General features: G+C 44.2%; 1 protein-coding gene across 1 annotated transcript in view; it reads left to right on the top strand.

The window, feature by feature from the left end:
• Positions 1–17902, top strand: part of CPA6 (carboxypeptidase A6) — a 141282-nt gene that overhangs the window by 111225 nt on the left and 12155 nt on the right. Inside the window, exons 8-9 of the mRNA XM_038766731.1 lie at positions 795–885; positions 15097–15299. Of these exons, the coding sequence (XP_038622659.1) occupies positions 795–885; positions 15097–15299 (294 nt within the window). The remainder of the gene's footprint in view (positions 1–794; positions 886–15096; positions 15300–17902) is intronic.

Below are 17902 nucleotides of genomic sequence, written 5' to 3'. Positions count from 1 at the left end.
AGTGCTGGATTAGATTCAAGATAATCAGCTCAAATATAATCCCTGTTCCAACAGGGGTTCAAATATCTGAGATAGGGAGACCAGGTATCTAATCACTGTTTTAAAGATGAGGAACTGAGGCTCAGAGAGGTTTGCAGTGTAGGCTAGTGGCAGACTACATTTCAGCTCTTTGGATTCTAAAGCATATGTTCTTTCCCTCCTGCTGTGGGATATATTTCCAATGATGTATTTGCAATAGCTGTCAGATGTACCAGCGGTCTCCCGGTTGACACTCCGACATCCGCCCATCATCCTGGGTTTCACCACCACCCTCTCCTGAGCCGCTTTTGATTGGGAGATCACCATGGAGAGGGTGGGAGAAGCCATGGCGACAGGTTGAATCAAGTTTAGCCCTCTCTCCATCCTCCTTCTGCGACTGACCCAAGAATTTGCATTCCCTACGCATCATCATCATCATCATCAATCGTTTTTATTGAGCGCTTACTATGTGCAGAGCCCTGTACTAAGCGCTTGGGAAGTACAAATTGGCAACATATAGAGACAGTCCCTACTCAACAGTGGACTCACAGTCTAAAAGGGGGAGACAGAGAACAAAACCAAACATACTAACAAAATAGAATAAATAGAATAGATATGTACAAGTAAAATAAATACATAGAGTAATAAATACGTACAAATATGTACGCATGATAGCCCTTTAAACATTCACTCTCTCCCAGCCTCAGCACAAAGCTCTAGGTACTAAATATATATCCTGGCTCACTGACTGACTAATTTCTTCATCTTGTGACTAGGACCGATTCTGGAGGAAAACGAGGTCAAGAAACTCCAGGTTCCGTTGCCACGGTGTGGACGCCAATCGCAACTGGAAGGTGAAATGGTGTGGTAAGTGGGGAAATAATTGGACCCTGCTCTGTTATGTCTTCATAGGCCTCAGGCTCCAGAGTGCAGCCAATTAACACTCCACCTGGGGAGGGTAGCAACACGTGGATTCTGGCTGCAATTCTTAAGAAAGGAAAGGTTTAGGGTTTCTTTTTAAAATGAACAGAACTGCAGTGTCCAGTCAAATCCTGCAAATGAAGAGTTTGAACACAGGTGGGAAAGTAAGAAACAGAAGATCATTTCTCAAATGCTCTAGACTGTAAACTAGTTATGGCAGGGAATGTATCTATTGTTTATGGTACTCTCCCAAGCACTTAGTGCAGTGCTCGGCATACAGTAAGTGCCCAATAACTACAAATGACTGACAGAATGACTTTGGGCAAATCACTTAACTTCTCTGGGCCTCAGTTACCTTATCTGTAAATTGGGGATTAAAAGTGTGAGCCCCATATGGGAATACAAGTTAATCCAACCTGATTAACTTGTAACAATAATAATAATAATAATGGTATTTGTTAAGCGCTTACTATGTGCCAAGCACTGTTCTAAACACTGGGGAAGATACAAGGTAATCAGATTGTCCCACGTGGGGTGCACAGTCTTAATCCCCATTTTCCAGATGAGGTAACTGAGGCACAGAGAAGTTAAGTGGTGTGCCCAAAGTCACACAGCTAAGTGGCAAAACTGGGATCCAAGTGCTTAGTACAGTGCTCTGCACACAGTAAGTGCTCAATAAATATGATTGAATGAATGAACCCACGACCTCTTACTCCCAAGCCCGTGGTCTTTCCACTAAACCATGCTGCTTCTCGGTATCTGGGGTTGGATCTACCCCAGTGCTTAGAACAAAGCTTGGTACGAGGTATATGCTTAACAAGTACCATAATTATTATTATTATTATTATAATTAGTAAATGCACAGTCATCTTAAATATCTTTAGAGAGAGACCTTGTATTCTTGGCAAAAGGGCACCTGACTGGTGGAAAACTCCCTAGTCCCCCTTTCATAGGAAGGCGAAGACATCAAAACTTTTAGACTGTGAGCCCACTGTTGGGTAGGGACTGTCTCTATATGTTGCCAACTTGTACTTCCCAAGCGCTTAGTACAGTGCTCTGCACGCAGTAAGCGCTCAATAAATACGATTGACGATGATGATGATGATCAAGAGAAACACACCCCATAGTTGCAGGAGCCGACCTACCTTTGGGGAGGAGAAAAATGGAAAGAAATGTCAATTCCTTAAAGACATCATCCAAAAAGGGGCAGGAGCGTGTGAAATTCCTTGGGGACTGTTTTTTTGGGGGGGGTTTGCTTATAAGCTCAGGGATTTTTTTTTTCTAGCATTTTGGCCCCTCTATGGCAGACTTGAAAATGGAGGTTTCACAAATTGGATGCGGTCTAACATTATTCAGCTGCTAGAATCTAGAGTCTGCTAGACTTGGATGCAGAGCTGGGTTTGCTCCAAATTCCCCCCAGCTACCCTGCGGGGTTCGGAGGGGCTCAGAGTCCAGAGGGGAAAGGGTCTGTGTCCCCAACCACACTCCCAGTTTCAGGATCAGCAAACAGCTCAGCACCATCCATCCAGCTCCCTGTGTTGGTGTCAAATGAGACTTTTGTATTTAAAGATGTGCTTTAACTGAGTTCTACCTCCTTTTTCCAAATTACAGTCTGGCTTAATCACTTTTCACTTGCAGGTGCCCTGCCTTGTGGAAGTAGCTTGGTCTAGTAGATAAAGCAAGGGCCTGGGAGTTGGAAGGACCTGGGTTCTAATCCTGCCCCTCCACTTGTTGGCTGTATGATATTGGGCAAGTCGCTTCACTTCTCTGGGCTTCATTTGTGTAATGGGGATGAAGACTGTGAGCCTCATGTGGGACATGGACTGTGTCCAACCTGATTAGCTTGTATCTAACCCAGCACGTCCAACAATGCCTGGCATATAGTAAGCATTTAATTAATACCATTAAAAAAAATAAACCAGATTCTCCTGGCACTGGCCATTCCTGACTGTTCCAAGAAATGGCGGGGAGGAATAACCACTGTGTCGAGTAATGGCACGGACTTGACAATTATGGCTGATTCAGAGCCGTTATTAAAATTCCCATTGGCACTGCTAATGGATCTGAAGGCATTTAGAGAAGTGATGTACAAATAGACTAACATGCTAGAAAGCCCCATGAGCAAAAGCAGAGCTGAAGAGTGGGCATAATGGACTGTTTCCTTTCCAAATCAGCGATTCGCCAAACATTTTCCCCATATCGTTCAAGTCTCCAACTTTTTCTCCTCGTAACACCTCCTGGGATCTGTAATTGTGACGGAATTTCCACCTGCCACAGCAGTGTCCTTGGAATCTCCCCAGTTGGAGCAATGTTTTTCGATGTTGTCTGTTAGATTGTAAACTCCTTATGGGCAGGGATCATGTCTTCTACCTATCACCATCATCATCATCATCAATCGTATTTATTGAGCGCTTACTGTGTGCAGAGCACTGTACTAAGCACTTGGGAAGTACAAGTTGGCAACATATAGAGACAGTCCCTACCCAAAAGTGGGCTCACAGTCTTAAAGGGGGAGACAGAGAACAAAACCAAACATACTAACAAAATAAAATAAATAGAATAGATATGTACAAGTAAAATAAATAGAGTAACAAATATGTACAAACATATATACATATAAACAGGTGCTGTGGGGAAGGGAAGGAGGTAAGATGAGGGGGGATGGAGAGGGGGAGAGGATGGTCATTACCTATGGTCAATCGCTCGTATTTATTGAACACAAACTGTGAATAGAGCATTGTACTAGGTGCATGGGAAAGTACCTCTACCTCTGCCAGTATTGAACTTTCTCAAGTACTTAGTAGATGCTCAGAAAACATGATTAATCCAGAAACGTGTCTTTCATTGAATTTCAGTTCCTTTTCTCTGGAGCACTTTTTGGCAGAGGGGCTGACAAGGTGACTAAACCATAAGGTAGAAGGGCCCTTATCTGGCTAAATATAAATCATGCCTTGGGAGAAAGTCACTCTCGGCGGTGCTAACTCATTTACTTGATACTATTTGAATATTGAATATATTGTATTACTACTGCAACCCACTGACCGTCACTTCGGTTTTCCTGAAAGAGCTGTTGAATCTCTCCAAGTGCAGGCCTTCCAGAGGGTAGCTTATCAACGTACATCTGCCAGAAGCTGTCATTATACTCTGAGCCTTGACTAATCGGTAGATCTGAGAAGCAGTGTGGGCTAGTGGAAAGAGCGTGGGACTTGGGTTCTATTCCCAGCTCCGTCACTTGTCTGCTGAGTGATCTTGGGCAAAATCACTTAACTTCTCTTTACCTCAGTTACCTCATCTGTATAATGGGGATTAAGACTGTGAGTCTCATGTGGGACATGGACTGGGTCCAATCTGACTGGCTTGTGTCTACCTCAGTTCTTAGTACAGTGCATGGCACATAGTAAGCACTTAAAAAATACCGATAAAAATTGAGCTTCCACTGTCACCCTGTGCTGTAGCATCGTGCTCAGACTATTGGCTTCAAAATCTGTGAGCCTGGGTTTTTCACTTGTCTCCTTTAGCCCCACCCTTCCTTGGTTTCAATTTTTCTCAAATTCTTCGGTTTCCTTCTTTCTGTTTTTCCCCTCCAGCCCCAAATGGAAATAACCTGGTCCCCTGCATTAAGTGCTGCTAGACATTCCTGAATGGGCAATGGAAGCAATGCTCTGGGTTTTGTGCCCCTCAAATTGCATCCAAGGGCATGTGGATCGAATTGTTCCACCGATGAGCTATTCTGATCGGATTAGGGTCCATCGCTGAGGAATACCGTTGAGGGTGGTGGTGGTTAAAACCACAAAATTGCTTTAGTTCTGCTTATAACCTGCAAAACCTGGACCAAGTGTCAAGGCCAGGGCTTTGAGGAAGAAAACAAGTTTGGAAAGTATCAGCAGAGGGGGAGGCTGTACCTCGTGGTTATGCATCCTTAATTTTCCTTCAAATGGTTACAGTGCCGCCTCCTGGCCCCACCCAATCCCCCATTTTAAAAAAAAAAATGATAATGATAGCATTTATTAAGCACTTACTATGTGCAAAGCACTGTTCTAAGCACTGGGGAGGTTACAAGCTGATCAGGTTGTCCGACGGGGGGCTCACAGTCTTAATCCCCATTTTACAGATGAGGTAACTGAGGCACAGGGAAGTGAAGTGACTTGCCCCAAGTCACACAGCTGACAATTGGCGGAGCCAGGATTTGAACCCATGGCCTCTGACGCCAAAGCCTGTGATCTTTCTTTCTGTGCACATTTGTTAAGTGCCTACTATGTGCCAGGCGCTGTACTAAGTGCTGAAATTGATACAAAATAACCAGGGTGGACACAGTCCATGTTCCACAAGGGGCCCACAGTCTTAATCCCCATTTTCAGATGAGGTAATTGAGGCACAGAGAGATTAAATGACTTGCCCAAGGTCACACAGCCGACGGCAGAATCAGGATTAGAATCTAGGTCCTCTGACTCCAGGCTCATGCTCTTTCCTCTACGCCATGCTGCTTCTCCCGTCAGTTTCCTTGTGGTTTCACTCTCAGTGCCTGCCCCACTCTCTCTTAATAATAATAATAATAATAATAATAATAATAATAAAATAATAATAATAATAATAATAATAATAATGTTAAGTGCTTACTGTGTGCCAAGCACTGTTCTGAGTGCTGGAGATTCTCCACGATAATGCTCTTCTTTTAGCCATAACCCAATTGACTTTTAGTGACAGGATATCTTACAGGGTGCCTTCACGTGAGAAAAATACAGCAAAGTTGACCTTTCCTTCCACTTCGATAATCAAGTGGGTTATTGTTGTGGATATTATATTTATCGCAATAATCAATTGGGATTATTGTGATTAAAGCCTTATTTCAAGCTAGCATAGATAATGACAGACCTTTTTGTAGAATAAGACATGATAGATGACACTTTAGAAATTAGTTACATATGTACATATTTATTCTTAATTTCTCGAGTGCCTAGTACAGTGTGCCACATCAAGTAGGTGTGAACTAATAATAATAATAATGATGGCATTTATTAAGTGCTTACTATGTGCAAAGCACTGTTCTAAGCTGCTGGGGAGGATACAAGGTGATCAGGTTGTCCCACAGGGGGGCTCACAGTCTTAACCCCCATTTTACAGATGAGGGAACTGAGGCAGAGAGAAGTTAAGTGACTTGCCCAAAGTCACACAGCTGACAATTGACAGAGCTGAAATTTGAACTCGTGACCTCTGACTCCAAAGCCCGTGCTCTTTCCACTGAGCCACGCTGCTTCTCTAAACTAAAAACTAATACTACTATCAATCAATCAATCGTATTTATTGAGCGCTTACTTGTGCAGAGCACTGTACTAAGCACTTGGGAAGTACAAGTTGGCAACATATAGAGACAGTCCCTACCCAACAGTGGGCTCACAGTCTAAAATTAATCTACTAATTAGTCTACTAATTAATCAATCAATAATATTTATCAAGCGCTAACTACGGCACTGTAGTGAGTTCTTGGGAGACTACCGTAATTAGAAGACATAATCTCTACTGTACTGCATAAAGATCTAACTCAAAATCTTTTATCATTGCATTATATTTACAGTTTGGAAACATTTTCAGTGTTTGAATGTTTGAATACAATGTTTGTCATTTGAAAATAACATTGTATTATATTGCATCAATCTTTTGAAAAATAGTTACACTGTTTTCATTTAAATGTGGGGATCTTATTTCCTTGGGGAAGCTATACTTTGTTTAGCCCTCTTTCAATAACGGTTTTCATGAAATCTAGCAGTAGTATTTGTGATCGTATTTATTAAGTGCTTACTATGGGCAGAGCACTGTACTTTTCCCTGGGAAAAGTATACAAATGGGAAATAAACATGGATCCCTTGAGGCAGTCATGATCTCTGAAGAGAGTCCTACTGTACTCGGCTGGCTTAGTCCATGAGTTGCAGAGATGAGCTTGTGGGTTAATCTCATTTTATTTGACCGTTTGAGGGGCTCAAAAGAGCTAGTGAGTGGAAACATCCCTAAAAACATAACCAAACCTTATTTTTGACAGGGAGTAGAGTCAGAGATCCGGGAAGGACCGCACAGGTTCATCTGGCCTAGCCCCCCGTCTCCAGGACATAGGATGTCAGTTCCTTTCACCGGGGATGGAGCCTCTGCAGTCTCTCCCGGAGACCATTCCATGATTTTATCCCTGGAGAGGGAAATGTTCTCCCTGGTGTCTTCCAAATCTCTCCAGTTTCAGTTTTAGCCCTGTTACCCTTGTTCAGCCCTCACGGAACTTGGAAAACACCTCGTCCAGGACCTCATCATAAAAACCCAATCCAAACTTACAGATGGATGAATCCTGGCTGAATGTTCCCTTCTTCAGATTAAGCCACCCTATTTCTTGGATTAAGGTGAAAGCACACAGCCGATAATTGAGATTAAATTCAGTAAATACAATGGCTCAACAATGAGCATTCTTTGTGTGTGGACAATGCAGTCGGGGTACTTTGGGTCCTGCCCTTGTCTCTTTAGACTACGTTTATTCAAAAGCTTTAATGTAACTGTGAGGTACTGATTAAGTTTGTGGCATCTACTGTTTTCTAGATATCCATGGATTTCTCTAATTGGATTTTTCTGCCAATTTTAAAATATAATTCTGATGTCAGCAGTCTCTCTCTTCTCCCTGCCTTGAACGTGATGAATATATTTTCTTCTTTCAATAAATCAATCGGTGGTTTTTATTGAGGACTCACTGCACTAAGAATTTGGGAGGATACAATACAATACCAGCTTCTTCCAAAGTTAATGTTAAAATAAGACCAGAATAATAAGCAATATATCCATCATCATCATCATCATCAATCGTATTTATTGAGCACTTACTATGTGCAGAGCACTGTACTAAGCGCTTGGGAAGTACAAATTGGCAACATATAGAGACAGTCCCTACCCAACAGTGGGCTCACAGTCTAAAAGGGGTTGACGGAGAACAAAACCAAGCATACTAACAAAATAAAATAAATAGAATAGATATGTACAAGTAAAATAAATATCCAAGACAGCAATTGTACCCTGGCAGGAGATGGAATATATGATTATTTTCCATGCCTAATTTTTATGATGCAGAAAAACAGAAGATTGCATACATCAAGAACTTCGATCCTTAAAAATTGCAGGCCCCCCTTTTTCTCATTCAGTTATGTCTCAGCCTATTAAAACCAAAAGGCTATACCCTTTCATACCAGAGAAATTCTGATTGTAGTCCTTGCTGATTTTTCAGTCCTTGAAACAAAATCCTTGGAGTGCAAAGGGAAATTGAGCATTTGAGGTCTAAGGACTGTCTTGTTTGAACCGTACAACGTTAGGAATTGAATCTGAAGAGAGAGTACACACTACAGATGTGAACAATTTAGAGGTTTAGAACAGAGCTTCAATTTTTTAAATGCCATTTATTAAGTGCTTACTATGTGCCAGGCATTGTACTAAGCTCTAGGGTAGATATGAAATAATCAGGCCATACCATTTTATTCCCCCGACTAAGATTTGGGGATTAGATTCTCTTTTCTGACCTGCACTGCCGATCTCTGTAATATATTCTACACTCGTTCTATGAGGCGGGGGATCGAAGAAGAGACTTTGGTAGTAATAGCATTTGTTTTTCTAAAGCCCAAGGAAACTAATAACTTAATTATGACTGACACGTTGCAAAAGCAGAGGCAGGGTTGACATTGCCACCTATTTCCCTTAGACACAAATGTTTTATTCTACTAGCCGAGATCTGGTAAAAAAAAAAAAAAAAATCATGTGAGTAGTTCAGTGTCTCTCAGTGGAAAGAGCCCGGGCTTTGGAGTCAGAGGTCTTGGGTTCAAATCCCGGCTCTGCCACTTGTCAGCTGTGTGACTTTGGGCAAGTCACTTCACTTCTCTACGCCTCAGTTCCCTCATCTGGAAAATGGGGATGAAGACTGTGAGTCCCAAGAGGGACAACCTGATCACCTTGTAACCTCCCCAGAGCTTAGAACAGTGCTTTGCACATAGTAAGCGCTTAACAAATGCCATCATCATCATCACCATCATCTCCCTCCTTTCCCTGATCGTTATCTGATCTCTTCCCTTTCTTCTCCTCCTCCTCTTTGTCTCTACCTCTCTTTGGTCTCTGGTCTCTAACCCTCTCTTCTTCTCTCCCTCCTCCATCCTCTCTCCTTTTCTCCGTTTCCCTCCCTTTTACCCTCTTTTCATCCTCTGTCCTTCTCAGCTGTTTTTGTGTCTCTCACTCCCCCCAGCCTGGCTAACCTCGCTCCTTGGTAAGCTCTCTCCGAGACCGTTCCCTAAGCTGTCTCCAGTGTTCAGGGCTCACCCCCTGGCTTGCCTCTGGAAGCTCTGCTATGCCCAACCTACCCTATTTCCCCAGCTATCACCATCTTGCCACATTCCCTTCACTCTCTGCATTGACTCACCCTGCCTTATCCTCATCAGTGGTATTTACTGAGCACTTACTGTACGCAGAACACTGTATTAAGCGCTTAGGAGAGTACAGTAGACTCGAGTTGGTAGACATGTTCCTTGCCCACAACAAGCCTTGAGAAGCTTAGCCTTGAGAAGGCCTAGAGAAGCAGCGTAGCTTAGTGGAAAGAGCCCGGGCTTTGGAGTCAGAGGTCTTGGGTTCAAATCCCGGCTCTGCCACTTGTCAGCTGTGTGACTTTGGGCAAGTCACTTCACTTCTCTACGCCTCAGTTCCCTCATTTGGAAAATGGGGATGAAGACTGTGAGCCCCATGAGGGACAACCTGATCACCTTGTAACCTCCCCAGCGCTTAGAACAGTGCTTTGCACATAGTAAGCGCTTAACAAATGCCATCATCATCACCATCATCTCCCTCCTTTCCCTGATCGTTATCTGATCTCTTCCCTTTCTTCTCCTCCTCCTCTTTGTCTCTACCTCTCTTTGGTGTCTGGTATCTAACCCTCTCTTCTTCTCTCCCTCCTCCATCCTCTCTCCTTTTCTCCGTTTCCCTCCCTTTCTCCCGCTTTTCATCCTCTCTCCTTCTCAGCTGTTTTTGTGTCTCTCACTCCCCCCAGCCTGGCTAACCTCGCTCCTTGGTAAGCTCTCTCCGAGACCGTTCCCTAAGCTGTCTCCAATGTTCAGGGCTCACCCCCTGGCTTGCCTCAGGGAGCTCCGCTATGCCCAACCTACCCTATTTCCCCAGCTATCGCCATCTTACCACATTCCCTTCGCTCTCTGCATTGACTCACCCTGCCTTATCCTCATCAGTGGTATTTACTGAGCACTTACTGTACGCAGAACACTGTATTAAGCGCTTAGGAGAGTACAATAAACTCGAGTTGGTAGACATGTTCCTTGCCCACAACAAGCCTTGAGAAGCTTAGCCTTGAGAATCAATCAATCAATCAATCATATTTATTGAGCGCTTACTATGTGCAGAGCACTGTACTAAGCGCTTGGGAAGTACAAATTGGCAACATATAGAGGCAGTCCCTACCCAACATTGGGCTCACAGTCTAAAAGCCTAGAGAAGCAGCGTAGCTCAGTGGAAAGAGCCCGGGCTTTGGAGTCAGAGGTCAGGGGTTCAAATCCCGGCTCCGCCAGTTGTCAGCTGTGTGACTTTGGGCAAGTCACTTCACTTCTCTGGGCCTCAGTTACCTCATCTGTAAAATGGGGATTAAGACTGTGAGCCCCCCGTGGGACAACCTGATCACCTTGTAACGTCCCCAGTGCTTGGAACAGTGCTTTGCACATAGTAAGTGCTTAATAAATGCCATCATTATTAACAAGCTTACAGTCTAGAGCCCTAGCTGGCCTTCCCTAAGCCAATGCCCCAGGAGAACCCTGGCCATCCCCATACTATTCTACCAATTCATTCCAATCAACCCTCTCTCCCAATTCTTCCCATAATCATGGCCAATCCCACTCCCCACTGCCGGTCAATTCCATCTTGCTCTCTCTTACCCAGACCTCATCCTCCTCTCCCTTCTCCCCCTCTGTTAATTCCCAACTTCCGTAAATACTCTGAGCATTATCATCTTGTTTTTTACAGTATTTTTTAAGTGCTTAGTACATACCAGGCACTGTCCTAAGTGCTGGGGTAAAAACAAAATAATCAGATTCGACACAGTTCGGGCTCATGGTCTTAATCCCCATTTTGCAGGGAACTGAGGCACAGTGAAATGAAGTGACTTGCTCAAGGTCACACAGCAGACAACTGGCGAAGTCAGGATTAGAACCCAGGTCTTCTTGACTCCCAAGCCTGGGCTCTAACCACTAGGCCATGCTGTTTCTCTGCTTCTTTATATGAGCTTTTGTTGTCTAATGCTGTGTCTCTCTGACATATCCTCTTCCTGTTGCTTCTCTTCTGTACTCTCAAAGACCCTATAACTCTGCAATTCAGCAAGCAGCTTGAGCCCTTGACTGACTCCGAGCCTATATAAATTAAATATTTGTCTTCTGGGATCTGAGAATCACTTATTTCACTCTACAGTAGAGCAAAAATTAAATTGTGCATTAGCATCAAAGTGCTGTACCTTAGCACTTTGGAAATACTTCAGTCATATTTATTTAGCACTTACTATGTGCAAAGCACTCTGCTAAGTGTTTGGTGACACACCAGTGAATTGGGTGAAACCTAGCTGGACTTTAGTATTTTTTCCCTGTTGTAGACCAGCATGCAAGATTACGAGAACTTTCCGAAGCTGATGATATGTTCTTAATAAGTGATAACAGGGGGACTAACGAAGAATTCTGGGAATGAATCAGTTCTGCTGCTGATTTCTTAATGGTATTTATTAAGCGCTTACTTTGTGCCATGCATTGTACTAAGCGCTGGGGGAAGATACAAGCCAATTAGGTTAAACACAGTCCCTATCCCACATGGAGCTCACAGTCTCAATCTCTGATTTAGAGATGAGGTAACTGAGGCCCAGAGAGGGTAAGTGGCTTACCCAAGGTCACACAGCAGGCAGCTGGAGAAGCCAGGATTAGAACCCATGTCCTTCTGACTCCCAGGCACACGCTCTATCCGTTAGGCCATGCTGCTTCTCCAAATTTTTGTTGCAGATTGTCCAACCAAGGAAAAGTTCATGTCATCCTATAGAAATGTTACTACGTTCAGTGAAAGGACTTTGATGTTCTAGAATATGAGGGAATTAAGTGTGAAGCTTTGCAGTTATGAAAATATTAGTCTGTATTGTATACCTTAACCATAATGGGTTGGTTACCCTCTCAGCAGGCAGATATGACCATCATCTTCATCATGCAGAACAGGATTTATTGAACCTACCCTGAACAGACACGTCTCAGAGATCTATTCTCTGTCACTGTCTGTCCCGGGGCCTTAATATTAATAGTAACAATAACACTGGTATTTGATGAACGCTTACTATGTACCAAGCACTGTTCTAAGGGCGAGGGTAGAAACAAGATAATTAAATCAGACATAGTCCTTGCCCTACTTGGGGCTTAACAGTTCAAGGGGGAGGAAGAACAGGTATTGAATCCTTATCTCCATCGGGTATTTCCCCACCCCATCCCGTGGAAGCCCTGTCCCCCAGTTAACCCCCAGACTCAAAAGTAAAAGTGGACATTATGGGACAGAGGTTTAAAGGGCCATTTCGTCCCTATAACTTGCTATAATTTGCGGCCCGGACAGGGAGTCACAACCCAACTGCCATTGTGGGCAAATACGTAATCACCACCACAGCCACTTGGCCCCCAGAACTACCCCCGTTGCACCCACACCCGCGGCCTGTTAAAACTTTGCTCTCACAACCCCAGTCCTACCTATGTTTCCTGACTCCTATAGTTGCTGAAGACCTGACTGCCACAAATGGACAGAAAATGCCCAGTCGAAACTCTGCATTCGATGGAGTTCTGTTTGAGAAGAGTCTGGGTTTGTTTTCAAGGAGGAGTGAGGTGGCTAGTCTTTAGATTCTTTGGTGACTTTTGGTTCCTCCAAAAGGCAGGGGGATCTCGGGAGTTGAGCAGCTGTCTGGGAGTTGTAGCAAAACCCAGACCGAGAGATTCCTTCATTTTGAGCTGTGAGCCCTAGCATACCCCTTTCCACTTAGCATACCATTTCCTGGTCTCCATCATCATCATCATCATCATCATCAATCGTATTTATTGAGCGCTTACTATGTGCAAAGCACTGTACTAAGTGCTTGGGAAGTACAAATTGGTAACATATAGAGACAGTCCCTACCCAACAGTGGGCTCACAGTCTAAAAGGGGGAGACAGAGAACAAAACCAAACATACTAACAAAATAAAATAAATAGAATAGATATGTACAAATAAAATAAATAAATAAATAGAGTAATAAATATGTACAAGCATATATACATGTATACAGGTGCTGTGGGGAAGGGAAGGAGGTAAGATGGGGGGGATGGAGAGGGGGACGAGGGGGAGAGGAAGGAAGGGGCTCAGTCTGGGAAGGCCTCCTGGAGAAGGTGAGCTCTCAGCAGGGCCTTGAAGGGAGGAAGAGAGCTAGCTTGGCGGATGGGCAGAGGGAGGGCATTCCAGGCCCGGGGGATGACGTGGGCCGGGGGTCGATGGCGGGACAGGCGAGAGCGAGGTACAGTGAGGAGATTAGCGGCGGAGGAGCGGAGGGTGCGGGCTGGGCTGGAGAAGGACAGAAGGGAGGTGAGGTAGGAGGGGGCGAGGTGATAGACAGCCTTGAAGCCCAGGGTGAGAAGTTAGGTCCTTAGGCTCCTTCTTGAAGAGCAGGTGGAGAGATCAAAGAATGCTGGGTCAGGCAGCCCTCAGCAAGCCTTTAAGGACCCTAAAGCCCTTGAAGTCCTTTCCCTACCTCTAGACCGTAAACTCATGGCGGGCAGGGAATGTGTCTGATACATTGTTACATTGCACTCTTCCAAGTACTTAGTACAGTGCTGTGCACACAGCAAATGCTCAATAATCACCGCTGATTGATTAAATGAAGTGACTTGCCCAAGGTCACACAGCAGGTAAGTGGCAGCGGGATTAGAACCCAGATCCTCTGATTCCTAGGCCCGTGCTCTTTCCTTTAACGCCATGCTGCTTCTATCAATCAATCAATTGTATTTATTGAGCACTTACTATGTGCAGAGCACTGTACTAAGCGCTTGGGAAGTACAAATTGGCAACATATAGAGACAGTCCCTACCCAACAGTGGGCTCACAGTCTAAAAGGGGGAGTCTAAAAGATTGATTCTATAATCAATTCTCCACAGTCATGGTCTCAGTCCTGATGTCTCAAGGCTGAGGCTCATCGTTCCCTCTGGGCGACTCCATCATGGTATTGTAGTTCCAATTTTTTACTGATTATTGCCTCTTTGCCTTCACCCAGTCTTGTTCATTCATTCAGTCGTATTTATTGAGTGCTGACTGTGTGCAGAGCACTGTACTAAGCTCTTGGGAAGGGCAAGTCGGCAACATATAGAGACGATCCCTGCGCGACAACGGGCTAACAGTCTAGAAGGGTCTCCCCCTTTTAGACTGTGAGCCCACTGTTGGGTAGGGACTGTCTCTATATGTTGCCAACTTGTACTTCCCAAGCGCTTAGTACAGTGCTCTGCACACAGTAAGCGCTCAATAAATACGATTGATGATGATAGAAGGGGGAGATCTGGATCTGGCATTGTTTCTGGAACATCCTGGCTGTCTATTTGCCCCTTGCTTTGGAGAGTCCATTACAGGGCATTAATCCAGGATGCTACCCAACTCTCAGCATTTCACTGTAGAGAATCAGCATGGCCTACTTGAAAGGGCACGGTCCTGAGGGTCAGAGGACCTGGGTTCTACTCCCAGCCCTGCCACTTACCTCCTGAGTGACCGAAGCAAGTCACTTGATTGCACAGGGCCTCAGTTTCCTCATCTGTAAAATGGGGATTAAATGCCTGTTCTCCCTCCTACTTAGACTGTGAGCCCCATGTGGGACAGGGACTGTGTCAGACCTGACTATCTGGTAACTATTCAAGAGCTTAGTAGATTACTTGGCACATGGTAAGTGCTTAACAATTGCTACCATTATTATTAGTGTCATTAGTTCATTTTCCTGTGCCAGTTCCTGAAAAATTGAAATAATAATGCTAACTTACCTCACTAGCATGTGGTTCTGGATTCACACCATGCTTGTAGAAATTGGGGCAAGAGGGAGGAAGTGCTAAATATGCCTTTTCCTTTTGAATTTGCAGATGAAGGGGCTTCTTTGTATCCCTGCGATGATACCTACTGTGGACCCTTCCCCGAGTCAGAGCCCGAGGTGAAGGCTGTGGCCCATTTCCTCCGCAAACGCAGGAAGTACATCAGCGCTTACCTCTCCTTCCATGCGTACGCCCAGATGCTGCTCTACCCCTACTCCTACAAATATGCCACAATTCCCAATTTCAGCTGTGTGGTAAGTACTCGACTAGAGGAGAGACTTGAGACTCATTTTTCGAAGCTCCCTAGAATAGTGATGGTATTAAGGGCTTGCTGTGTGGCCAATCAATCAGTCAATCAGGGAAGCAGCATGGCTTAGTGGTAAGAGCACAGGCTTGGGAGCCAGAAGACACGGGTTCTAATCCTGACTCCACCACTTGTCTGCTGTGTGACCTTGGGCAAGTTACTTCTTCTAGACTGCGAGCCCATTGTTGGGAAGGGACCGTCTCTATATGTTGCCAACTTGTACTTCCCAAGCGCTTAGTACAGTGCTCTGCACACAGTAAGTGCTCAATAAATATGATTGAATGAATGAATGCTCCAGGCATCAGTTACCTCATCTGTAAAATGGGGATTAAGACTGTGAGCCCCACATGGGCCAGGGACTGCGTCCAACCAGAATAGCTTGTATCTACCCCAGTGCTTGAATCATAGTCAGTGCTTAACAAATACTATTATTATTATTATTATTATTAATCAAATAGATAATAGATAGGGGAAATAGACTATAAGGACATATACATAAGTGCTGTGGGACTGGGGTGAGGATTAAATTGCTTAAGGACTACTCAGGCAAGTGCATAGCTGACAGGGAAGGAAGGGAAAAAAGGGGAAAGGAGGTCTTAGTCACAGTTGACATGTTGGAGGAGATGTGATTTCGGGAGGGTTTTGAAAGTGGTGATCTGTCAGATATAAAAGGGGAGGGAATTCCAGGCCTGAGGAAGGAAGTGGGCAAGGAGTCGGCAGCTGGGCGCTGGAATAGATAGAAGATGAATCAATCGTATTTACTGAGCACTTATTGTAGGCAGAGCACTGTACTAAGGACTCAAAGACTACAATATAATAGAGTTGGTAGAAACGTTCACTGCCCACAATTAGATGGGACACGGTTCCCTGACAGAAAGGATGAGCAGGTAATTTTTCTGGATTTTTACCGAGACAGTACTAAGACACAGAGCAATTAAAAGACTTGCCCAAGGTCATGCGGCAGGCCAGTGGCAGTCAGGATTAGAACCCAAGTCTCCGGATTCCCAGCCCCATCTTCTTCCCAGTAGGTCACACTGCCTACAAAATCATACTGGTCTCCATGTGCCCGTGAGATATTTCATTCCAGATGTAGCATTTCTTTCACTCAGCCCAACATAATTTACATTTTTAATGAATAATTACAAAGGAATTTGAATATAATTAAAATTAATTAAAATTAAATTAGTGCTACTAAGAGTTACTTAGTTAAAGAGGGCCACTAGATCCCTGGGCACGCACCTGAAAATCTCCCCCTGTGGAATGAAAAATGCAAGACCAGAAATACTTAGGACTTGAATAATCTTGTCTTTTTTAACATCTTAATATTGTCATGATTAGTACAGCTGAAATAAAAATGGCCAGTGCTTTTTAGCTATTAGCTGTCACCTCTGACTGAACCTTTAGTCAGTCAATCATGATTATTGAACACTTACTGTGTGCAGAGCACCGTACTAAGCGCTTGGGAGAAAATATAACATTCCCTGCCCACAATGAGCTTACTATCTAGAGAGGGAGACAGACAATAATATCAATAAATAAATTGCAAATATGTACATAAGTGCCATGGGGCAAAAACCTTTAACTCTTTACAGAGAAGGTCATTTAGCTCCCTTTTCTGAATTTTTCCAGAGCCCCTCATCCCAACCTTCTCCTCAGCAACCCAGGAGGTTAATGTATTTGGAGTCCTTCTGACTCCTCCATTCCTCCTAGGAATCTTATTCTTTTCTCATACTCTACTGCTTCTCGTCTGCATCTTATGTTGTAAAAAAGAGAATCAAATGTATAATAAAGCCAAACCTAGAAAAGCTAAGACCGTAAGGGTGGGCAATGCGTCCTCATATCTCTCTTCTTGGAGTGGTGAGAAGAGTGGAAGAGTCTCACAACCCTCCAAAGGGTCTTTTCAGGCCCCCACTGGCCTCAGGTCAACCCAATAAATGGCATTTACTGAGAACCTCCTGTGTTGCAAGGCACAACTAAACTCATGGGAGAGTAGAATGGGATGTTGCACACCCTATCAATCAATCAGTGGTATTTATTGAGTGTTTTCTGTTTGCAGGGCACTGTACAAAGCACTTATAATAATAATGATGGCATTTATTAAGCACCTACTATGTGCAAATCACTGTTCTAAGCGCTGGGGAGGTTACAAGGTGATCAGATTGTCCCACGTGGGGCTCGCAGTCTTAATCCCCATTTTACAGATGAGGTAACTGAGGCACAGAAAAGTGAAGTGACTTGCCCAAAGTCACACAGCTGACAAACGGCAGAGCTGGGATCTGAACCCATGACCTCTGACTCCAAAGCCCGTGCTCTTTCCCCTGAGCCACGCTGCTTCTCTGAGTACAATATAATAGAGTTGGTAGACATGTTCCTTGCCCACAAGGAGCTTATGGTCTAGAGGAAAGGGCTTGGCCTAGTTGAAAGATTATGGGCCTTGGAGTCAGAGAACCTGGGTTCTAATCTCAGCTCTGCCACTTGACTGCAGTGTGACCATCAGCCAGTCACTTAAGTTCACTGGGTCTCAGTTTCCTCATGTAAAATGGGGATTAAATG

The sequence above is a fragment of the Tachyglossus aculeatus genome, chromosome 25 (assembly GCF_015852505.1).
Source record: "Tachyglossus aculeatus isolate mTacAcu1 chromosome 25, mTacAcu1.pri, whole genome shotgun sequence".
NCBI lineage: Eukaryota > Metazoa > Chordata > Mammalia > Monotremata > Tachyglossidae > Tachyglossus > Tachyglossus aculeatus.
Note: the sequence above shows the minus strand (reverse complement) of the source record. Positions and strands in the feature narration are given on the sequence as shown.